The sequence below is a fragment of the Pseudophryne corroboree genome, chromosome 5 (assembly GCF_028390025.1).
Source record: "Pseudophryne corroboree isolate aPseCor3 chromosome 5, aPseCor3.hap2, whole genome shotgun sequence".
Taxonomy (NCBI): domain Eukaryota; kingdom Metazoa; phylum Chordata; class Amphibia; order Anura; family Myobatrachidae; genus Pseudophryne; species Pseudophryne corroboree.
In genome coordinates this window covers 734006398-734031927 of record NC_086448.1, presented here as the reverse complement: position 1 = coordinate 734031927, position 25530 = coordinate 734006398, and the positions used below count along the sequence as shown (strand labels likewise).

General features: G+C 43.4%; 1 protein-coding gene across 2 annotated transcripts in view; it reads right to left on the bottom strand.

The window, feature by feature from the left end:
- Positions 1–265: 265 nt before the first annotated feature.
- SLC7A13 (solute carrier family 7 member 13) overlaps positions 266–25530 on the bottom strand; it is an 82940-nt gene continuing 57675 nt past the window's right edge. The window contains exons 9-11 of one of the 2 annotated variants that reach the window (XM_063924071.1): positions 21978–22127; positions 13049–13232; positions 266–622 (exon numbers count right to left, since the gene is read on the bottom strand). In XM_063924071.1, the coding sequence (XP_063780141.1) occupies positions 549–622; positions 13049–13232; positions 21978–22127 (408 nt within the window). In that variant the 3' untranslated portion in view covers positions 266–548. The remainder of the gene's footprint in view (positions 623–13048; positions 13233–21977; positions 22128–25530) is intronic. The other variant, XM_063924070.1, reaches the window with a different exon arrangement.

The following is a 25530-nucleotide window of genomic DNA, read 5'->3' as shown; positions in this document are numbered from 1 at the left end:
GCAGTGAGCCTGTTGCCAGCAGGACTCACTGAAAATAAAAAACCTAATAACTTTTTCTAAGCAGCTCTTTAGGAGAGCCACCTAGATTGCACCCTGCTCGGACGGGCACAAAAACCTAACTGAGGCTTGGAGGAGGGTCATAGGGGGAGGAGCCAGTGCACACCACCTGATCCTAAAGCTTTTATTTTTGTGCCCTGTCTCCTGCGGAGCCGCTAATCCCATGGTCCTGACGGAGTCCCCAGCATCCACTAGGACGTCAGAGAAATCATGTATACAGTGCAGGCCAAGTAATACATGGGATATGAAATTTGGGATATTAGAGATCACCAGAGTTCCTTGAGATTATTCAGGCAGGAGGTTGGCGGCCCGAACAGTGACAGAGGCACGAGGTACCGTCCATCATCCTTAATAATTTACAGTAACAGGGTGCATTTTTCCATATAATACACATTGCAACTTGCCCATTATAAACAATGATATCAAAAGCCATTGCTGATATAGATAGTATTTACAGGAGTTTATATACAGATATAAACATCACTTGGACCTTATAATTTCTTCTCTTCATCCAGGTCTGTCAAGCAGCAGTTACATAGGATCTGTACGTATTTAGTTATCCATGCTGAAAAAATAATGTGAAATGTTGCTATATTGACAGGATTAACAGCTCAGTCTAAGCATGAATATTATTGTGTATAAAATTTGGGAAAATACTGTAATATACTGTACATAAGAAATAATGGTGCCATTTTTTTCCTCATTCATAATATAAGGAGACTGATCCACAGAATCAAACAGATTGAGGGTTAGGTTATTTTTTTGGTTAAATTACACAACATTGAAAATTCACTTCTATACACAAGCTTATCAATTTGTGAATCACCATACTAAAACCCTATGATATTGTACCCATTTACTTCCCCTTCACTCAAACTTACATTTATTTTCCTTCAACTGTATACTTAAACAACTCTCTGACCCCCAAATCAACATTACTGTGTGTGACTGGATCAGGGCCGTTTGTAGACAATTTGGCTCCCAGTGCAAACAGTAGACATTCAAAAATGTGACACCCCCCCCCCCCCCCTCCGACATTCTAAAAGGAGGGTGGCCTTGTTGCAATGGGCACGGCATTGCAGGAAAAGACTACCTTACACCCCTTACACATTATGCCACACACCGTAATGCACCGTATAACGTTAAGTGCCCCTTACACATTATTGTGCCACATGCAATAGTGTACCTTACACCATGTTATGTCACACAGTAATGACCCTTGTACCATATTATGCCCCATACACCATATCATGCTACACACAGTAATGCTCCTTGCACAATCGTATGCCCGACAGCATATAATGTCATACAAGTAATGCCCCTTGCAACATATTATGCCCCACACAGTAATTCCCCTTGCACCATATTATGCCCCACACAGTAATTTCCCTTTCACCATGTTATGCCCCACACAGTAATGCCCAGGACACCAGATTATGCCCCACACAGTAATGCCCAGGACACCATATTATGCACCACAGTATGGCTACCTCCTTTTAAAAGTCCTGTTTGTTGTCAGGGGCTTCTTCTTGCAGCGGATCTCCTCACATTTGGCAACCGCAGTAACTTGAATAAGTGCAGCATCTTCCTCGGTGGGTCAGCACTCAGCAGTCCCTGCACTTCCGGGTAATGCTGTTTGCATTTCCCTGTTAGTTACTAAAGGTCCTACTGGTCCTCTAGCATTTGTCCTTTCCCTGACAGATGCTAGAGGTCCAGTAGGACCTAAGGTTACTATAGGCCACTATGCCCTTTTAACATTGCAATCTGTCTGGACCAATATGCAATTATGTGGCATTTACCTCATACTCATACTTTCCTACTGATTGTAAACTTGCAAGCCAGTCTTGTTTTATTACTGTATACTATAGCCCTAGCTGTAATGTTGTTACGGAATTGTAGCAAGCCTGTTAAGCAGGCATTACACTTGCATTTTAAGATTTATAACTGAAATAAGGTGGTTGATGTATCATGCTGTGAAAATAGCTGAGAAGTAGACCAGTGGAGAAGTTGACCATAGCAACCAATTAGATTCTATCTATCATTTTATAGAATGTACTTGATAAATGCTACTTCAAAGCTGATTGGTTGCTGTAGCAACTTCTCCACTGGTCCACTTCTTCACTCTTTTCACTGCTTGAAGCATCACCCCCTTGTCTCTTCTTGACATTGAGGTTTCCAAATAGTGCCATGTCTCCTGAGGACATCAGTACCCATTTTTGTATACTACCATTGCATTAAGCCCCCAAATCACAATTGTAACAAGACCAGAACCCTTTCCCTAACTTTTTTCATGATTGCCCTTGGCCACTTTTCTTTATTCCTTCCTTCTGGGAGGCTATTTGAAAAGTGCAAGCAAGTAGACTGTGCTAGTTAATTGTAATAGGTAAAGGCAAATGGAGTGAGGGGGGGGGGGGGGAGAGTCCAGTTGCCAGGAAACCCCCTTTTGGTTATAATACCATTTTAATTTATTATAGCTGGTCAGATCTTGTCATGGCACCAGACACCGGATCCGCCTCAGCCTTCCTGGCTTCTAAGAAAGCAGCGGCGGCACAAGAAGATGGTGACCTCCCTCAGGTACGACGCTCTCCCGACTCCCCAGTAACATATGGGGATGTTTTGGAAGCTATTAAATCAACAATGGGGCCTTACTTTCTCATGCTGTGTCTGATATTACACAGCAGCAGCAGCAGCAATTGACTCACAGAGTGACAGTTAATGAAAACAGAACTGGGAATATCTGCCATGATTTACAATAGCAGGTGCGCAATGCGCTATTACAAAGCTAGAACATGAGAATCACAAGCTCTGTAATAAGATTGAAGACACAGAAAATTGCTTGCGCAGAAACAAAGTGAGACTAGTGGGACTCCCAGAGTCGGTTAAGGGCCCAGCCCAGCTTTGGCCACCTTCAGGAGCATCACACTTCCGAAGTTGCTGGAAATAGAGGATGTCTACATAGATTTAATAGTGGAAAGAGTGCACAGTGTCGGACCACCACCAAAACCGACTGATGCACATCCCAGGGTGACTTTGTTCCGATATCTAAACTATTTACAGAAGGTGGCAATCTGGAAAGCATCAAGGAAGAAATAGATGATTACTTGGGAGGGGAAAGGACTTTGTATGTTTGAAGACTTCTCCGTTGAACATGTTCTTACCTTCCCCCAATGGCCCCCTAACCCTCCCTTCCCGCAGCCCATACCTACTCCCCCCAACCCAACTCTCCCCAGTGTTGCCTCACCCCCTCCTCCCTGTGGCCCGCTTGTGGGATGTTCAGGATCTCGAGTGTCAGTATGCCGGCACCAGTATTGTGATCTCATTCCTGCGCCGGCACTCTCAGCTGTGTCAGGATTCCGGCGTCCATATTTAGACAGCCAGGATCCCGACTGTTAGGATCCTGACTGGATCCCCTTCATATACCATTACTAATTACTTCATACTGCACTCTTTATTGTTATATTCCTTGCATATTCTGCCAGGGGCAATACTCTTTTCTAGGTAACGTTGTGGAGTCTTGCCCCAGAGATTGTCTCTAATATTGTTAGTCATTTAATTATTTCTGCTGACTATCCCAGAAGTCTGTATTTGCTGGCTAGTTTCTGGTATGCTAGACGTACTATTTCTTCTTGTTATTTTGTACCCCCGTGTCCTTGTCTTGTCCGTCACTTACCCATTGTGTTGGTGTTTTGGATTAATTTTTTTTTAGTCACGATTGATGGTGCCTATTATGTCTTTCTTGATACTTTGTATAGCTTAATAGCTGAATATCCGATGTGAAAATAGGATTCCTCAAGGTTGGTGGGTTTAACTCCCCAGCCAAATGGCGGAAAGTTTTGCTTTACTTAGCTAGACAAAATATTGACATAGTTTGTGTGCAAGAAACACACTTTGGGGGACATTTACTAAGCAGTGATAAGAGCGGAGAAGTGAGCCAGTGGAGAAATTGCCCATGGCAACCAATCAGCACTGAAGTAACTATCTATAATTTGCATACTATAAAAGTATACAGAGCTGCTGATTGGTTGATGTGGCAACTTCTCTGCTCTTATCACTGCTTAGAAAATGTCCCCCTTAATTCCATCAGAGGTTGTACAGTTATAAATGTTAAACTGGACATTGGTGGCTTCTGCCCCTGTCACATCTGAGGCCAGACGGGGGATTATATTAGCCAACCGATCATTACCTGCTGCACCCCTTCAGTGGAATTCTCTCCGCCGCTCCATTAGACTCTCCCCGACCTTGCAAAGCTTCAAATGGGCACTAAAAACCCACCTATTCATTAAAGCATACCCTCCCGATGCATAACCTAGTCCTGAGGCTGCTCCTCCATCCCCCTGCCTCATGCCTTGAACATCTTGGCTTTGCTTACATCCTGCCATCAGGCTACCACCCGCTTGCTTGCACCTCATGTCATCTGTCTGTCGCCCCTTCCCACTAGATTGTTAGCTCTTCAGAGCAGGGCCCTCTTTCCACCTGTTGTCAAAGCCCTCTTCTCGACACATTTCACTCGTAGCTCTCTCCTATTCAGCGACTATCTTTACCAGCTTTTTCTCCTGCTGGTCAAGGCTCATCTCTTTCTATGGCCACCAGCGCCAAGTAGTACGATGGTTACTCTCTCACTAATTACATCTTAGCTGTATTATGTTTTGAGTATTGTGGTGCACTTTGTTACCTGTACTCTATTTTTGTTACTTATTTACTGTAATTCTAAGTTTTGTCTCCCTTTACTGTCCTTTGTACGGAGCTGCGAAACACTTGTGGCGCCTTATAAATAAAATGTAATAATAATAATACCTTTAGTAGTATACTCCGTGCAAGCTGACTTGAAAGCGCGATTTATTAACGCCTCAGTATTACATGTACTTCACAATCATCCGTATATACTGTGTAAAGTCTATGCGCCAAATGTATATCAAAAGTCCTTCTTTCAGAAATTGTTGACACTTTTGATACCACATAGCTCTAGATCTTTAGTAGTCTGCAGATATTTTAATTTGATTTCTAACCCTCACTTAGATAGGTCTCACACCCTCCATTCACCTTCTTCGCTCCCGAGACTACGGATTCCTTTATTTACTAAACAGCTGCAACTAACAGATATATGGAGAGTCCTATACCCTACTCTCACGTAGTATATGTGCCTCTCTACAGCCCACCACACGTTTTCATGGATAGATGATTAGTGTCTTCCACTCTCTTCCCAAAGGTCACAGAAACCAATATTTAACCGATTACAATTTCTGACCATGACTTTCTCTGGTTCTCTTTGAGACTTCTATCTGTAAAAGATCCTTATATGTGGAGATTTCCCTGGTACCTAATTTGTTCTCTCAAATGTAAACAGCGACTGGTGGAGGTTTGGGATGACTATAAACTAAATGAGTTGCACGCTGACTCTGACCTCTACTATTTTGGCAAACAGCCAAGGCAGCTTTGAGGGGGCTGGCGGTATCCTATGTCTCTTGTTTGAAAAAAAAATATTCCAGTTCCTCCTATCTCACTGTCCAATCCTCTTTATATAATGCCTATTCCTTGTACATGACAGACTACTCTCTGAAAAATAAAGCTTGTTATCAAGAGGCTAAAGTTAATTTTGAGGAACTTTTACAGACCATAGGAGCTAAATATTTATTTACGGCCAATTATCGCTTTGATAAATATGGTAAGAAAACTGGGAAAATTCTCACTAATATATTAAACATCACTCGCTCTCCTATGCAGGATCATCCTCTGATGACACTGAGGGGAAACTTACGTCCTCAAATAGTCAATTTACCTCCCTGATGAAAGATTTTTCATACGCAATTATACTCTGCACCTTACGCTTTTGAGACCCTGATCTCCCCCACCCACAAACTAATTATATATGGTCACACATTGCTTACCCACAGGTACCAACCAACCTCTCAGACTCTCTAGCTGTACCCATACCACTGGAGGAAGTTTCAAACGCCATAGCATCACTCAAAACTGCTAAAGCCCCTGGACCTGATGGTTTAGAAGGCGACTTCTATAAACTCCTCTCTGTACATATTGAAGAAACGTTAGTAAAGTATTCAATTCTATGTTGGCCAGCCATTCTCTACCTATGTATTTCAATTTGACTAAGGTTGTCATAGACTTTACGAAGCCTGAGTCTTATAGAACGATCTTGTTACTGAATTCTGATTACAAATTTTGGCGGACAGAGAGAAGGCTTTCCTCCCATATATTATTCATCCTGACCAAAGGGGATTTATATTTGGATGCCACTCAGTGCTTAATGCGCATAGAGTTTAACTGGCAATTCAGTATCTACAATCTCAACCTCCTGCCGCTTCCTCCAGTGTAATCCTATCGGACAATGCTGAAACGGCATTCACCTTGGTACATTGGCCCCATTTATTTTCCACAATGGAAATGTTTGGTTTTCCTAGTACATTTATTATGCACTTAAAAACTTTATACCCTAACCCTGTATCCCAAAAATACTGTAATGGTTTCCTGTCGCCTCCCTTACCTGTTCAGAAAAGAACGTGTCAGGGTTGTCCACTGTCCCTCTTTTTGTTTGCCATTGCTATTGAACATAAAATATCTCGGAGTTCATATTACCTCGCTCACATCTTACCTTTATTCGGCTAATTACAAATCTTTGCTAAAGTATCCAGACTGCTGGATGGATGGAAGCACCGTCATCTGTCGTTACTAGGTAGAGCTGCAGTTGTAATCTTTCCGAAGATATTCTATTATGTCCAGATGTTGCCCATTTCCATGGCATATTTTTTAAGAGCATAGCAAAATGAATGTTCACTTTCTTGTGGAGTGGAAAGAGACCTACTGTAGAATATCACTGCTCAAACTCATTGCTCTCAAGGTGGGTTAGGCATCCCATACTTTGCCACCTACTCCCTAATTGTTCACTTTCGCTACATAAGTGATTGGCCACTGGAGAGTTCCACTTATACTGATTTGGACGTAGACATTGCTATGCTCCATACTTACTCCCCAGGAGCTTTACTACATTACTACAGGTAAGCCGTGGGTGTGGAGGGGGTTAGGTTTAGGCTGTGGGTGGGGAGAGGGTTAGGTTTAGGATCCGGGAAAGGAAGGGTTAGGTTTAGGCTGCGGGGTGGGGGGTTAGGTTTAGGCACACCCGGGGAGGGTTAGGGTTAGGCTGTGTGTGGGAGGGAGGGTTAGGTTTAGGCTGCAGGAAGTGGGGGTCAAGTTTGGGCACCACCGGGGAGGGTTAAGGTTAGGCTGCGGGGGAAAATGTTAGGTTTAGGCTGTGGAAAGGGAGGGTTAGGGGCGCATTGGAGGAAGGTAAGTATACTTAGGTAACCCCTGTCGGGATTCTCACCATCCTGATGCCACAGTCGGTCTTCTGACCGCCAGCATATCATACCCAACGCCTGTTATGGATGTATTGATATATAACATTGATGTTTATATCACAATGGTTCTAAGTATATCATGCAATACTCTGATCAGTTATGAATATTTCGACATCAGGTGGAGCCGCTTTGTGTAATATAACAGATAAATCTTGGAAATGGGTCTTCAACTTTTCTTTTTTAATAAGTTCTTAATATTGAAACTGTGCATTTATATGGCTCATGTTATCCGAATTTGTCTCTTTCTTTTAATTTTCTTTTTTCTTCATATTAATACTTTATTTTGTTATTTGTACATTGCATGGGCATGTGGTGAGGTAAATGGCTCAGGAGGCACTGTCTAGTACCAGAGCCAGATTTACACACAATAAATGAGCCAAAGGGTTCATGTAGGCATTATACAAACATTGTAGTACTTGAAAACTCCTAATAAAATGTTTAAACTAAACCCCCCCCCCCAAAAAAAAAAAACACAACAGCAAACTATACACACATATATCAAAAATACACATTAGACAATAACTTTTTAGACAAAAAAAGCTATACACAATGGGCCTAATTTAGACCTGATCGCTAGCAAGCGATTTTAGCACTGCTGCGATCAGATAGTCGCCGCCTACAGGGGGAGTGTATTTTAGCTGTGCAAGTGTGCGAACGCATATGTAGCAGAGCTGTACAAACCGATTTTGTGCAGTCTCTGTGCAGCCCAGGACTTACTCGGCCGCTGCAAACACTTCAGCCTGTCCGGGACCGGAATTGACGTCAAGAACCCTCTCTACAAATGCATGGACACGCCTGCGTTTTTCCAGACACTCCCTGAAAACGGTCAGTTGACACCCACAAACGCCTTCTTCCTGTCAATCTCCTTGCGATCGCCCGTGCGAACGGATCCGTCGCACAAACCCATCGCTGAGCGGCGATCCGCTTTGTACCCGTGCGACGCGCCTGCGCATTGCGGTGCATACGCATGCACAGTTTGGACCTGATCGCCCGCTGTGCGAAAACGCACAGCAGCGATCAGGTCTGAATTACCCCCAATATTCAACACTTATATTAAAATCTTATACATGCGAGTCCCTACCAATCCCCCGGATTTCTAATAAGTGCTAACACAGCTGCTAAACTGCCCAAGTGAAATGTGCATTGGAGTTTGCATGGTGTGTTACCTAACCAGTGTCTGGCTGGTTCACGGGGATTCACTTCCGGCCCATTTATGCTGGGACATTGTTTAGATGCACCTGGTTCTCATGTAACAGGTATAAAGAGCCAGGTGCATCTAAATGCATAAATGGACCAGAAGCAAATCCCCGGTCAGCCAGTCCGACGCTGTCCCTAACCCTACGCTAACCTTAAGCTTACAGAACATATTGTCAAACACAGGGCCGAAACTAGGATTTTCCTCACTCGGGGCAAGGCAGTAATTTGGCGCACCCCACTGCAAAAAAATAAAAAATAAAATACTAAATAAATAACTATAAAAAAACAAACAAACCGACTAAAATAATCAGATTATCAAAAATTTCAAAGAAAGGGGATACTATTGGACAATATTCCCCTATGTGCCCCAAATGCCCTAAGCATCACATTCCCCCCCAGCAGCGTGTTCTACTACATGTCCCTATCCACTGCACTACATGACTATACTACATCCCTACACGCTGAACTACATCACTACACTACATGCCCCTATACACTGCACTACATACCCTATATGATACACCAAATCCCCAATCAGGGTTGCAAAGCAGAGGTTGATACTGTTAACTGGGAGCACAGGGCCGATAATAAAGTCTGTCTTTAAACTCACCACATAGCTGCTGTAGTGATACTCTGTAAGTGTTGGAGGTTGTCCAGACTCTTAGTTTTCACTGGCAAGTGGATAGCTAGCAAAATGAGCCTTTGATTTCTGTAAGATCGGTGACTGTACCTGTTAACAAGCCTGTGTCCTCTCAATGGTGTGCAGCCAGCAGCTTGTTATTGGTTGGTGCTGGGCAGGCAGCCGGGATCATAGCCTGCTGAAAAACACAGCACCAACAGCTTCTATAGCTTGCATGGTGCACTGAACGCTAGTCACTGCACTGCATGGCAAAGAAGAGATTTTAAGACAGTAGCCGGCATAGGAGAGATCCCAGGTACTGCACAGCGTGGGAGCCAGCTTTGGGCAGACAGGTGGGTCAGAGACACTGCCCCGGGAGCCGTCTGCTGTCTCACTGGAGCAGAACAGCACTGCCGGTAAAAACAAAAACAAAAAAACCTGCTTCTCTGTAACTCCTCGGTGCCCCCTCAAATCCTGCACCAGGGACGCATGCCCCCTTAGCCCCACCTAGTTGCAGCCCTGGTCAACACTGCACAGAGAGAGGTCCACCAGGGCTAGATTAAGCCTTCGGGGGGCCCGGTATACTTTAAGCCAGGGGACACTGCTCCCACTCCTCCAGCCTTTCCCCTCTTGTCAATAACTCCCCCACTCATCTTCAGGCCCCGCCCCACTGTAGCCTGCACAGTGCAGCAGTGTACACCAACAGGGGGGGGGGGGATCCCCCTGAGAGAGGAGGGTCTATGAGTCCAGCCTCATGTTCACACTATAAAGTTTAAAAGTCTACTTTGCCCTGTGTGTGCTGTGTATGGTGTGCATACATTTCCAGTCACACATCCCTTGCCCCACATTCTGCCCCATAGTATACAAAATGACAGACACCAAGGGTTTACTCCCAAGCACCTGTACTGTAATTGCTGCCTCCCTGTCACATGACTATCTACTGCTTATTTTCATTTTCACAACCAATGCTCTGGTTACCTGTCCCATTTCTTCTCTCTGTATTTCCTTTTTCGGCACCATATTTACTGTATTATATTTATATAGCAATGACTGGAGTTATGAAGCTATGACTGACACCCCAGTCACGTCCATCTCCACATTCCCACTGCTGCTTCATCAGGCAAAGTGCATGTTATAGACTCACCAGAGTGTTCTTAGCTCAGCCAGCAGCAAAGAGCGGGGACCGGCTACTGGGGGTCAAATCTGAGAGACATGGCCATGGGGGAGAAATAGGAAAATACTGAGCCCAGGGTTTTGGGGGTGCCCGGGGCACTGAAGACAGGGGGGCCCTGGTGGAAGGTGGGGGATGTACATTAGATTGTGCATACCTCCCAACAGGTCCCATTTCAGGAACAACAAAATGCTCTCTACCTGGACTTCCCACTTAACATATGATTGATGTCATCTGTTTTGAACTATTGATAAGAAAGGTACTTCAACACAGGTGACTGCAATAATAAATTAAGAAGGAAGTCCAGGTAGAAAACATTTTGTCCCTCCTGGAATGGATCATCGTGGGAGATATAGATTGTGTATATTAAATTTAAACCAATGGTGTATACTGTATTAGTTTTAAACTAATAGTTTAATATGACTGAATACTGTTTATAGCTCCACCTAACTGAAATACAACTATTTAATACAATTTTCTTGTAGTGGAACAAAGACAACTTAACCTTAAAATACACGTAGAAAAATTAAATAATTTATCTTGTCACATGCAAGAATAGCAGCAGCCTCTGTACTACTTACACACTGGGACAGGACTCGGGAGGACTCTCTGTGTGTGTCTCTATCTCTAGACCCAAATGGTTTAGTTGCACAGGACTCAGACACCCAGGCAGGGAGGAGGTGAAGCTGGGATCTCTGTGTCACTTACAGCTCTCTCCACCATCCTATCTCCCCTCTGGTCAGAAAGCTCCATCGGTAGTTCATGAGACATGATATTCCTGTGTCTCTGCCTGCACTGCATACTGTCCTGCTCACATTCTGGCTCTTGCATTAAGAGGGAAAGCTAGTGATATCAGTGTGCTTTGCCCGGGGGTCCCTGACACAGGGGGTCCCGGGGTACAGTATGCCCCGGCACCCAGCTTGGGATCCACTGCTCCAGGGGATAAATTTACTAATGATCAATTTTGAACTATTTTTAAAACGATTTTAATTGATCAATATTGACGACTTAAAAAAAAAATTGTCTGTAAGTAAATGTGAGATTTAGACCCTGAAACACTCCAACAATATTGATCAATGAAAATTGTTTTTATAATCAAACAGAATCCATCGTTGGTAAATTTACCCCAAAGTACATTTCCTGCACACCTATCAGTGCAAGACAAAAACAGCATGCTGCAGATAATTCGACTGACCCCCAAGTGTTCTTAGAAATCTTGATAACCATACTACAGTATATATTGGGCGGGATGTACTATGTGACATCGCCTCCCATCGTCACGATGCTAAGCGCATATGTACTTACATATGTGATTAGCATTGTGAAGGACAGCTCTTCCGATGAGAGCTGTCCTTCGCGATCCCCGGCGTCTCTTTGACTCACGGGATTCGGCCCCCTGTGTCATTCTGCACATGTACAGAATGACACAGGGGGCAGCCACGGGGCATGGTGGGAGGGATCCGATCGGATCCCTCACACAGCGCTGCGGAAAGAAACCCATAGACTTCTATTGGGTATCGCCAGCGAAAGCTGGCGAACCCCTCCGCGGCGCTGACCCAGCGGCCAGGTCTTTGTGCATAAGGAAAATGCGGTAAATGGGGGTTTACCGCATTTTCCGCTAAGTACATCCCGCCCATTGCACTTTCTCTCTTATGAAGCAGTCTTATGGGCGGGCCGAGAAAAAAGGGGAATCTCTTTACCATAAATGGTAAGAAAAAAACAGGCGCTGTATCTGAGCTGGTTCCCTAAGCCGCTGTTGGAAACGGGATGATAGTTGTTCACCCCAAAAGCATATATATGGATAAACAAGAAATGCCAACTGCGCTCAATTAAATTTATATATTAATTAAAATCAATATCACAAATACACATGTACATAAACAACCAAATAATATAATCTAGCACTACTAGTGCTAAACACACAATAAAAACTGAGCCTTAATAAGCCACTCTCTGTCAGTGATTTTTTCACTTGGGGCAGTCTTTATGCAAAAGTAGCCGATAAACAACTGATTGTTGGAGGATGATGACAAGTCCTGCAACGCATGCGTTGACGTGCAAAAAACAGGTATCCAGATGAAGGAGGATATTTACCAAGTCCCTGGTGGTAATTCAGCCGGGTATCCCACCTGGCAGGGTTCTGGAGCAATCTCTCTATCCCACGCAACGAAGATGGTGGTTCTCCCTTTATTAAAGTCCACACCGAAGGGACTGGAATCTCCAGATGGTGAACAACGTGGTGTATAACACTTGCAGGAATCCTCAGGAATGCCCAGGTCAGAGGTGTGGCCCCCCTAACGCGTTTCACTGTCACTTGGCAGCTTTTTCAGGACTTGTCATCATCCTCCAACAATCAGTTGTTTATCGGCTACTTTTGCATAAAGACTGCCCCAAGTGAAAAAATCACTGACAGAGAGTGGCTTATTAAGGCTCAGTTTTTATGGGCGGGCCGAGGCAGAGCAAAGGGAACGTCAGAGACTCCACAGGAAAATGTGGCACTGAAGAAGGGGAAGGGGGTGGCAACCAAATGACATGTTATGCAACCTGGTGGTTTCCCAGCTCTGCCTGGTGGGGAATTATGTGTCCCAGCATGTGAGCGACAAAACTAATAACATGCAGAAAAAAAATACTCACCACAACTATATGAAAGATATTTTGGTCTCTTTTCAACTGGCAAGTAAACACCCAGGAAATAGGCAGGAATTCCAGAAAGTGCTATTCCGATGCCAATTAGAGAATTGATGGAATCACTATACAGTGGAACAATGACAAGGAATAGGCTACAGAGGCAATACACCACTGGGAAGAACAGGTTGACCTGCAATCACACAATAACAAAGATAGTAAGCAATCAGATAATGGATGGACAAGTACACACCACCAGAAAAGAAGAGGAAAACAGAGATATGTAAATATATATGTACATAAATATACAGCTTTGTGTAAAATACTAATTGTAGCACTCTTCTCTGGATTACTAAGGGCACTACTTATCACGATTTTTAATCCAGATTTGAGAAGTTATTGGGGGGAATTCAATTGCCAGTGAAGATCCCGCTCAGCCGAATCTGCATGCTACCAGTTGCACTTTACAGCAGCGGGATCTGGCACAAAAGTGTTTGCTACCCCATAGGGTAGCGAGCACTTATATGCGAATCGGGGTGTTGGGTCAAGAAAGATTGCCATTACCGGTGCTAAAAAGCTGCGGCAACTGCAATTTGCACCCTTCACCGGCAATTGAACTTGGGGGTTTTACCGCATTTTCAAATTTACTAATACCCTACCGCCGCGTTTTCGCCATCCAGGGTATCGCCATCTCTGGATGGCGATACCCTATAGAAGCCTATGGGCTTCTTATCGCCGACCGCCGCAACCCGCCTCCCCCACCACAGACGCCGACCTGCCTCCCCCTCCGGCTTACCTTCCTCCAGGCTGCCCTAGACCCGGAAGGTAGTCTCCTCCTCCCCCTAGCAATGCAGCCGGAGGTCCTTCCGGCTGCAGGGGGAGGAGGAGGCACTGGGGGCAGCCTGCTGCTGCTTCACGGCATCTAGCCAGTGTGGGGACCCCTGGGAGGTGACGGAGACCCCCCGCAGACCACTTAACATGTATCGCGGGGGGCCTCCGTCACCACAATATTGATCGCATATGTTAGTACATATGCGATCAACATCGCTGCGGTAACCAGCGAGTGGCGGTGATGTATCTTAATACATCCCGCCCTCAGTCACACACAGATGTACAAATGTCACACACCAAATCACTATAATCTAGCAATGTAGTTTTCTGGATCCCATTTGTTCGACTAATTAAGCCTGGAGAAGTGATAAAGGAGTGATAAGTGCAAGCTGATAACGCATCAGCCAATCAGCTCCTAACTGTAAATATACATATTTGAGCTGATTGGATGATGCGTTATCACCTTGCACTTATCACTGGTTTATAACTTCTCCAGGCTTAATACATCAATAAAACACATTTTGATCAAGAAAGACACATAGTGGGAGATGTACTAAGCAGTGATAAGAGTGCATGCACACATTGATCTCAGTACTCATATTATTCTAAGTTCTGCCCTCCCGGGAACACGTGTAGAAGTATGTTTACTGCATATACATTAGGTTTAAATGGCGGACGCCATGTGTGCAGGAACACCTCACGCACGTTTCGCAAAAAGCTTCTTCGGAGGTTAACCAGATTGCCTCCTGGATCTGAGATATATAGCAGTGTGCATTATCTCAGCACCAATCCCCATCGCGCTCTCAATGATGCGCGATCCCTCCCTGCTCTGCTGCCCGGCAGTCTCTCCGGTCACATGATCGGCACGTCCACCGAGATCTGCAGAGCTGGTCCCAGTCATGATAATCAATTGCCGAGTGTTTCGACTGTATGCCTAGTCTATCGATCCATGTATTCCCAAGTGTCTCTTATTAAGGAAATAACTGTTCTGTGTTTGTATGTGCATTGTATAAATATGTAATACTATCTCATGTCTGTATACATTCCCGTTATTTACCATTTCAGCAGGGATCACCCAGATCTGGCAATCGATTGCTGATTATCCATTCATATCCCTAGTTTGTCCTTTATACATTAATGAGTGATATTTTTGGTTATTCTTATATCCATCAATGTGTTAGATACCTGATTTATGCTAATATTAAAATATATAGTAAATGGGTTTCCTCATTACTTTAGTTCACCACTTCCCATACTTATGAGAAAGGTATTTATTTCTATTCATAAATGTATTAAGTTCAGTTGATCATCCATTGCATCACTAAGTTCTATATATATATATATATATTACATTGCGATGCAGTACCATTATTGGATCCATTTATTGTCATAATATTTGTATAGACTTTTTTACACTAATAGGTAATCGAGAAATAAATATTGATATGATATTTGAGAACCATCATTAATAGAATCAAATAAAGTGCATATTGTGTAACGTGTCGTGAGAACTAAAACTATCAGTGTTGTGAAAGTCATGAAGTCTAAGAGTATTTATTTCATATATGAGTTCTATGTTCAAATGTTATGGTGATTCTTTAGAAGTATCCACATGCGTTATTGATTTGTGTCCCAATGATATGGTGCTCCTAAACTATAACAGTGTATAGATTAGTGAAGGTTGACATGTTGAGTGGTGATGGTGTGTGCTAAAAATAAGCAATCCAAAATATAGTGTAGTGTCAAACCGAAAACTGTGTCAAAACAAAAAGTGAGGCCATGCAGATGTGACTTTACAAGTGTGTATGATGATGTGAATGCTTAAAGTGTGGGCCATTAATTCGGGTAAATGTACCGATATTTTATTGTATCAAAAACAATAGGGTCGTGAGATGGTTCTCTACCATAGTGTATATTATACATTTGGTATGTATTATTAATATTATTCGCCAATGGATAAGTGGTCCACTGTGTAAAATTGTTTTCAGGTAGGTACTGTAATATCATCTACAGGTAAGTAATATGGAATCAGCTTGTGGGTAGATTATATATCATCTCCAAAGGTAAGTGTTATTGGTTGTCTATAATACTGTACACTATAGGCTTAGTATACATTATTTTTACTATTTACTAATGGATACATGGTCCGATGTGTGGTATCGTCTGCAGGTAAGTATTGTGGTTATCCATAGTGATATACATTATACGTTCAGTGTGTGTTATTGATACAGTTTATCACTGAATATAGGTCCAATATGTGAAGTCATTCGCAGATAGGTACTGCAAGGTCATCTGCAGGTAAGTACTGTGAGGTCAATTGTGGATAAGTTACATGGGTTCATATACAGGTAAGAATTATTAGAGGGGACATGTTTTTCTATATGATCTTTACTTCTAATATTATGGGATCGAATAATTCATTAATTTCTAGGTGTTAGTAATAAGGGTACATTATACTATATATGTGCCCAAATACGGATCCCAAACATAAGTAAATGTCCGATCATTTTGCTGTCTATCAAGGGCATCACCGGGCGTACAACATTATAATCATAAATAGATGGCATTTCTCGCCAAAGATAATCATGAGGTATATAGAATCAGGAACATATCACAATGTTCACGCTTCCTAATCGGAGTACTTATAAGTATATCTTATATTTTGCTCTTTGGTCCAAGCTGATAGAGTAAGATTTGATCTGATCTTAATCTTCAAAAAATGGGAGAAGAGATTAGACATATTTAAATACTACTAATTGAAGGGCAGATAGATACCATTGCTCCTGTGTAACAGCATACAGATTGTAGCTCCAGTCATCCTATTTTGGTTACATTAATCGGGGTATACGTCCACTGCTTAGTGTCAGTGCCCTCTAATCTTAGCTTTAGAAGAGCATTTTGTGCTTTCTGTAGTAGAGATGCTATCCATTTACTGGTTAATATCCAGTATATCCTACTTCATTAGCACATTGTTAATGTCCCATGTTTCTAATAAAAAGGCAGGATGGGCAGACATATTGCAATTTGGTACTGGGTTCTATGTCAGGTAGGTAGTTTATTCCAAAAAGAAAGTGTATGTATTTTCCCCATTTAAGCCATTAGGCTTGAGGGTATTCATCAGGAATATCAGTCTAGTCTCCTGTTTTAATAGTTCACGATCTACATCTCCTCCTCGGATGTTGAGAACTATTCTTTTCATACCAAAGGCTTTGAGGCCCCTAGGGTTAGATTGGTGATATCTCAAAAAATGACGTGCTATAGGGGTTAGGTTTTTAAATAATCTCTGATCGCATTCGGCATTTCTAATACTACCAATGTGTTCCAGTATCCTTCTTTTGAGTGGTTGTTTTGTTTTGCCTATATAACTTTTATCACATCGGCATCTGAGGTTGTAAATGACTGCTGATGTATCACAGTTTATGTATTCCCCTATCTTCCATGTTTTGTTAAATTTGTCTGTATATTGTAACGTGGGTATCATTGTGGCACATGCTTTACATGTGCCACATTTATATGATCCCTTTCTTTTACAGACTGTTTTTTGGGATCCCAGATGACTCTCCACCAGGAGGTCCTTCAGATTTTTAGATCTCCTACAGCTGATATCAATATGCTCTCCTAATACTGTGGCTAAATCTGGGTCCATATGCAGTACGTTAGAATGTGTTTGTAATATTCTTCGTATATCCTTCCATTCCTGGCAGAAGGTTCATATGAAACAAATCTTCTCTGCTCTTTCTTAGTACTTTTTGGTATTAAGAGTTTATCTCTGGCATGTTTTTTGGTCTCGTTGAAGGCCCGTTTGATAGAGTTTTTACTGTATCCTCTAGATTCCAGTCTTCCCCCTAATTCCTGTGCTCTCATGAGAAAAGTCTCATCTTTGGAGCAATTTCTTCTCATCCTTAGGAATTCTCCTTTGGGTAGTCCTTTTAGAACTGGCGGATGATGGGAGCTATCTTTGTGCAGAATACTATTGGTTGAGGTCTTTTTACGGAAAAGATCTGATGATAGGTGTCCATCCTCCTCCAAAGTGAGTGTTATATCCAGAAAGTTAACTTTCCTTCTGTCTAATTCATAGGTTAGTTTCAAGTTCAGATCGTTCAGATTCTGTTTGTCTATGAAATTTTTTCAGGTTTCTGCATCTCCTCCCCATAAAATGAGGAGGTCTTCGATGTATCTCAACCACATAATTATATGGATGGTGTCGATGTCGTTCTCTTCACAATAGACCTGCTCCCTCTCCCACCACCCCAGGTACAGGTTAGCATACGTTGGCGCACACGTAGTGCCCATAGCTGTGCCCTGTACCTGGAGGTAGAAGTTGTTATTACAGACAAAATAATTCTTTGTCAATATAAACTGTAGCAGTGTCAGAAGAAAATTATTGAATTCTGAGGGATGAGGGTCCATGCTTAAAAATTCCTGACCGCCTGGATGCCATATTCATGTTTGATGTTTGTATATAAGCTTTCTACATCACAGGTTATTAGATAAACATCTGTATTCAGAATCACATCTTGGATCTTGATCAGGACATCTAGAGTGTCTCTCACATAAGAGGGTAAGCTCGTCACGTGTTCCGTTAAGTGTGCATCCACAAATGTGCTGGCCTTCTCTGTTAGGCATCCTATCCCCGAGACAATAGGCCTGCCGGGTGGATTATTTTCATCCTTATGGATCTTTGGGAGAATGTATAGAGTTGGTACCTTGGGATGTTCAATTGTCAGGAATTCAAAGTCTTTCTTAGAGATGGTTCCATTGTCTTTGACTCTCTGTATTGTCTTTCTGTATATTTCCAAGAAATCACTGGTCGGATTAAAGGTAAGTTTTTTGTAACAGAGTTTGTTGTTTAGTTGTTTATCCAACTCTCTTACATATTTGTCTCAAGACCAGAGGACCACATTCCTCCCTTTGTCTGAAGGTTTGACGATAGTGTTATCCCAACTGTGTATTTCCTTCAGTGCTTTCTTTTGCTCATTACTCAGGTTTTGCTGGTATCTTGTGCGTGTTTTCTTCGGTTCAAGGTGATCTAAATCCTTGCTTACGAGGTCTACAAAGACCGTGACCTGCGGGCAGATGTTAAAATCTAGGGAAAAGGTGGATTTTTTTCTCAATGTGGTTTCCATGGTTCTTGCAGGTGCCAAAGTCTGGGTGTAACTTATGCTTTCTTGAGGTTCATGTAGTGAGCCTTCCAATTCCTCCAGAATGGCTATAGCTTCAGATTCTTCTCTCATCCCAGGATTTCTGACCCTCTCTTCTTACAAAGAATTTTTTTAGGAGCAGTTTCCTAGCAAAGAGATTTAGGTCTTTTTCTATGATGAATCTATCGAAGGATTGAGTGGGAGAAAAAGAGAGCCCTTTATTTAAGATTTCAATTTGGGGGAGTGTAAGGACATGTTCGGTTAAATGAATGATCCTCAGGGAGTCACTGTTGGTTACTTCCTGTAATGCCTGTAGTCCCTGCGATCCTCCCTCCATTCTCGTGGTCCTCTCTTTCCTCTTTTTTCCTCTTCTGATCCTCTTTTATTGCATCCTATATTTTCTCGGATCTCTCCTGGAGTAGCCCCCAAAAAATTATTTTGTTGGTTCCTAAATGAGGGTTGCCCACTAGTGGATCAATTTTTTGATGAGTCCAATTCAGAGGTGGTATACCCATAATTATTGTCTATCGGGTTCCTTCTTCTGATATGGCTCCATCTATAAGCTGTCTTAGAAAGGAAATAATTTTTGTCCCTCTGCAACTTTCCTTTGAAACCTCGTCTTCAATGGTCTCTAACCCTGTTTGTACTTATCGTACATTTTTTGGAATTTCTCCAAGTTCTAATAACTCTAACTTATCTCCTATCATTGTGATTTCTTGTCTATATCTATCCAGCATCATGTTGTCATGTTTGATCAAAATATTGATCAAACTAAGAGAGCATGTTGTCAATGTTTTCTCCCACTCTTGTTTTAGTGCTTCAGTAGCCAATTCAAAGGATGGAAAAACACGTGGCCTCAAACCTCTTGGAGAGATAGATCGTTTAACATAATTCTCAAATGTCTGCTTGTTCCAGAATGTTTTCATCTGTTTGATCAGTAATTGTTTAAGCTGGTATAGGTCATTCATCCAGTCTCCTCTAGATGGATCAGCATTTGCCATCTCTGTATCAAACAGAATTTCAACGTTACTCTGTAATCTAGACTGTCTATCACTTAGTTCCTTACTTAGGCTGAATCCACTCATGTTTAATTCTGTTATTCTGGGATTGGCCATATTAATTAGTGATTTCTTATAGGACAGATTCGAGGGGCAACCTAGATCCCAAAAAGGAACAGGTTGTGTCTGGTTCTAATTGTAGATTCAAATTATATATATCTACTCTATGGTGTCATAAGTTGATATACTGTAAGATTGTGCTGACCAAAGAAAAGTGCTAAGCACTCACTAGAATTCGAATAAACAAGAGAAAAGGTTGCACAAGTCACCAAAAATTTTGTTTTAAAAGCCCCCTCAAGTACCACTTATTTCTATTTATATAGATATTCTTTAGCAGGGGTTTCTTCCAAAGGCAAAATAGAGTGATATATATAGTTGCCTTATAGTGGTGCACAATATTTATAAAACATAACTTTTAATTCATGTGTTTATTAAAAAGAATAAGCAAAATATTAAAAAGGAACATAGAAGTGAAAAACTTTGGGCTGTGGTAAGGGTTCCAATGACACAGACTTTGTTTCAGAGCAAAATAGACAAATACAAGTGCTATGAGACCACCTAAACAAATGTTAATTACATTCTAAACAACTAGAGTGGAGATGGGTTGGGTACAGGTTCCCGACCGCCAGAATGCCGGCAGGCCGGTGAGCGCAACAAAGCCCCTTGCGGGCTTACTGCACTCGCCACGCTGTAAGCTCGGTGGTTCGCTGCGCTCGCCACAAGTTCTATTCCCATTCCATGGGTGTCATGGACACCCAGGAGTGGGAATAGCTGTGGCGGTGCAGCCGGAATTCTGGCGGTCGGTATCCCGACCACCGCGATCCTAACCACCGGGATCCTGACTACATCCTGTGGAGATAATATCATACAGTTTTAATCTAATTTTTACTTTAAAACCAAAATAAATAAATTTGAAAAAAAAATGCTGAACCAGCGCTGGGTGTGATCTGCGGTACAGAATATCTGACCGGCTTCCTAGGACTTGACCAACGACTGACCTGCAGAGTCCTGAGAGCCGCCGCACATGACTGGACCAAAAAAGAAAACAGCGCTAAAGTCCTGGAACAGCAGAGGGCTTATTGCAAAATGAGCTTCATATAAACATATATTCCCTAAATCAGTGATTCACAAATTGGGTTACCTCTAGGCACTTACAGGGGTGACCTGGGTTGGTGGTCCAGGACCAATTCAAATTATTTATGGTCAATATAATAGGCAAAACCAGTGCCTGTGGCTTCTCAAGCCTTACTGAAGGAGCCCGTATAGGAAAACAAACAGACCAGTTTCAGACAGAAGGATCACTGACAACGACCATGAGCGAAAGTGAACTGGAGATATGGAAAGTGCTGGGAGAGAACAAGAGGAAGGAGGGGCCTGCTCGTGAGCTTACAGTACTAACAGTGCTTCACAATGAACGTCAGTTTTAATAATGTGGGTGCAGAATCCATATATATATATATATATATATATATATATAATTACTGTAGGTACATCCTTCTCTCTATCCCAACTGAAATCAGATAGATCCAGGTTAGAGGTTGACTGGGATCAGTAGTCTTTTCTCCATGCACTGAGGTCTAAGAAACCACATTGCAGAGTATAGGCATCTTGTAGTGGAGAAAAGTGGATAGACAATTAACTGTTTTCTGTGAGAATTTGCCTCCATGGCACAGGGAAAGGTGAGTTTCAGATTTTTAGTTTTGGGAACTTCCCCCATAAAATGGGAAATGATCTACTCCTGATGCATTTACGTCTAGACCCTAAATAATAACACTGTAAAACCACAAGCACAAAGTTAGGCTACCCTAAGCTTCAGGGATGTGCACAGCTGAACATCGGATCGGCACAGCGGCGACAGTTTGCTTCCCCCTTAGTATATTTTCATTGTCAATGAAATGTAAACTTTACCTTCACAGGGCGTGACCTCTCAGGTTGGGTGATTCGCAGAACTATTAATCCAGCAACCGACAGTCCGACAAACAGCCAATAGCTGAAGCTGTAGTAGTTTATCAGCTGAAATATGTCTTCCACGAGTAGATAGATTACAGCCATCAATCCCTAAAACAGGAGCAGTACAATACAATCATGTCACTTTTATGGCAGTACAGATAAGGGCCCTCATTCCGAGTTGATCGCTCGCAAGGCGATTTTAGCAGAGTTACACACGCTAAGCCGCCGCCTACTGGGAGTGAATCTTAGCTTCTTAAAATTGCGACCGATGTATTCGCAATATTGCGATTACAAACTACTTAGCAGTTTCAGAGTAGCTTCAGACTTACTCGGCATCTGCGATCAGTTCAGTGCTTGTCGTTCCTGGTTTGACGTCATAAACACACCCAGCGTTCGCCCAGACACTCCTCCGTTTCTCCGGCCACTCCTGCGTTTTTTCCGGAAACGGTAGCGTTTTTAACCACACGCCCATGAAACGCCGTGTTTCCGCCCAGTAACACCCATTTCCTGTCAATCACATTACGATCGCCGGAGCGAAGAAAAAGCCGTGAGTAAAAATACTATCTTCATTGTTAAATTACTTGGCGCAGTCGCAGTGCGAATAATGCGCATGCGTACTAAGCGGAATTTCACTGCGATGCGATGAAATATACCGAGCGAACGACTCGGAATGAGGGCCAATGTTTTATATCTCTTGTAGAAACATCTTTCAAAATTAAAAAGTGCTCCCAGCCTCCCAGACAGGGCTGGCTTCCATGTGCAACTACTGTATAAGATTGGCATTTGGCTGCCTGTTCAGTGTCACTGCAAACAAATAGCCCGATTCATGTTTGTAAGTAAAGCAAAAAAGCAACTGGGCAAAACCATGTTGCACTGCAGGTGGGGAATGCTTGCCTTCATTATATTTCTCTGACGTCCTAAGTGGATGCTGGGGACTCCGTCAGGACCATGGGGATTAGCGGCTCCGCAGGAGACAGGGCACAAAACTAAAGCTTTAGGATCAGGTGGTGTGTACTGGCTCCTCCCCCTATGACCCTCCTCCAAGCCTCAGTTAGGTTTTTGTGCCCGTCCGAGCAGGGTGCAATCTAGGTGGCTCTCTTAAGGAGCTGCTTAGAAAAAGTTTTTAGGTTTCTTATTTTCAGTGAGTCCAGCTGGCAACAGGCTCACTGCATCGAGGGACTTAGGGGAGAGAAGTTCAACTCACCTGCGTGCAGGATGGATTGGCTTCTTAGGCTACTGGACACCATTAGCTCCAGAGGGAGTCGGAACACAGGTCTCACCCTGGGGTTCGTCCCAGAGCCGCGCCGCCGACCCCCCTTGCAGATGCTGAAGATTGAAGGTCCAGAAACCGGCGGCAGAAGGCTTTTCAGTCTTCATGAAGGTAGCGCACAGCACTGCAGCTGTGCGCCATTGTTGTCACACACTTCACACCAACGGTCACGGAGGGTGCAGGGCGTTGCTGGGGGCGCCCTGGGCAGCAATGTATAATACCTTATTCTGGCTAAAAATACATCACATATAGCCCCTGGAGGCTATATGGATGTATTTAACCCCTGCCAGGTCTCAGAAAAACGGGAGAAGAAGCCCGCCGAAAAGGGGGCGGGGCCTATTCTCCTCAGCACACAGCGCCATTTTCCCTCACAGAAATGCTGGTGGGAAGGCTCCCAGGCTCTCCCCTGCACTGCACTACAGAAACAGGGTTAAAACAGAGAGGGGGGGCACTTATTTGGCGATATGTATATATATATTAAAATGCTATAAGGGAAAAACACTTATATAAAGGTTGTCCCTGTATAATATAGCGTTTTTGGTGTGTGCTGGCAAACTCTCCCTCTGTCTCCCCAAAGGGCTAGTGGGGTCCTGTCCTCTATCAGAGCATTCCCTGTGTGTGTGCTGTGTGTCGGTACTTGTGTGTCGACATGTATGAGGACGATGTTGGTGAGGAGGCGGAGCAATTGCCGGTAATGGTGATGTCACTCTCTAGGGAGTCGACACCGGAATGGATGGCTTATTTAAGGAATTACGTGATAATGTCAACACGCTGCAAGGTCGGTTGACGACATGAGACGGCCGGCAAACCAATTAGTACCTGTCCAGGCGTCTAAAACACCGTCAGGGGCGTTAAAACGTCCTTTTACCTCAGTCGGTCGACACAGACACGGACACTGACTCCAGTGTCGACGGTGAAGAAACAAACGTATTTTCCTTTAGGGCCACACGTTACTTGTTAAGGGCAATGAAGGAGATGTTACATATTTCTGATACTACAAGTACCACAAAAAAGGGTATTATGTGGAGTGTGAAAAAACTGCATGTGGTTTTTCCTGAATCAGATAAATTAAATGAAGTGTGTGATGATGCGTGGGTTTCCCCCGATAGAAAATTATTGGCGGTATACCCTTTCCCGCCAGAAGTTATGGCGCGTTGGGAAACACACCTTAGGGTGGATAAGGCGCTCACACGCTTATAAAAACAAGTGGCGTTACCGTCTCCAGATACGGACGCCCTCAAGGAGCCAACTGATAGGAGGTTGGAAAATATCCTAAAAAGTATATACACACATACTGGTGTTATACTGCGACCAGCGATCGCCTCAGCCTGGATGGGCAGCGCTGGGGTGGCTTGGTCGGATTCCCTGACTGGAAATATTGATACCCTTGACAGGGACAGTATTTTATTGACTATAGAGCATTTAAAAGATGCATTTCTATATATGCGAAACTCTGGCATCAAGAGTAAGTGCGATGTCCATATCTGCCAGACGATGTTTATGGACACGACAGTGGTCAGGTGATGCAGATTCCAAACGGCACATGGAAGTATTGCCGTATAAAGGGGAGGAGTTATTTGGGGTCGGTCCATCGGACCTGGTGGCCACGGCAACAGCTAGAAAATCCACCTTTTTTACCCCAAGTCACATCTCAGCAGAAAAGGACATAGTCTTTTCAGCCTCAGTCCTTTCGTCCCCATAATATCTGCCCAGGGATAGAGGTAAGGGAAGAAGACTGCAGCAGGCAGCCCATTCCCAGGAACAGAAGCCTTCCACCGCTTCTGCCAAGTCCTCAGCATGACGCTGGGGCCGTACAAACAGGTGCGGTGGGGGGTCGTCTCAAGAGTTTCAGCACGCAGTGGGCTCACTCGCAAGTGGACCCCTGGATACTACAAGTAGTATCCCAGGGGTACAGATTGGAAATTCGAGACGTCTCCCCCTCGCAGGTTCCTGAAGTTTGCTTTACCAACGTCTACCTCCGACAGGGAGGCAGTATTGGAAACAATTCACAAGCTGTATTCCCAGCAGGTGATAATCAAAGTACCCCTCCTACAACAAGTAAAGGGGTATTATTCCACACTATATTGTGGTACTGAAGCCAGACGGCTAGGTGAGACCTATTCTAAATGGAGTCACTCAGAGCAGTGATAGCGAACCAGGAAGAAGGGGACTATATGGTGTCCCTGGACATCAAGGATGCTTACCTCCATGTCCAAATTTGCCCTTCTCACAAAGGGTACC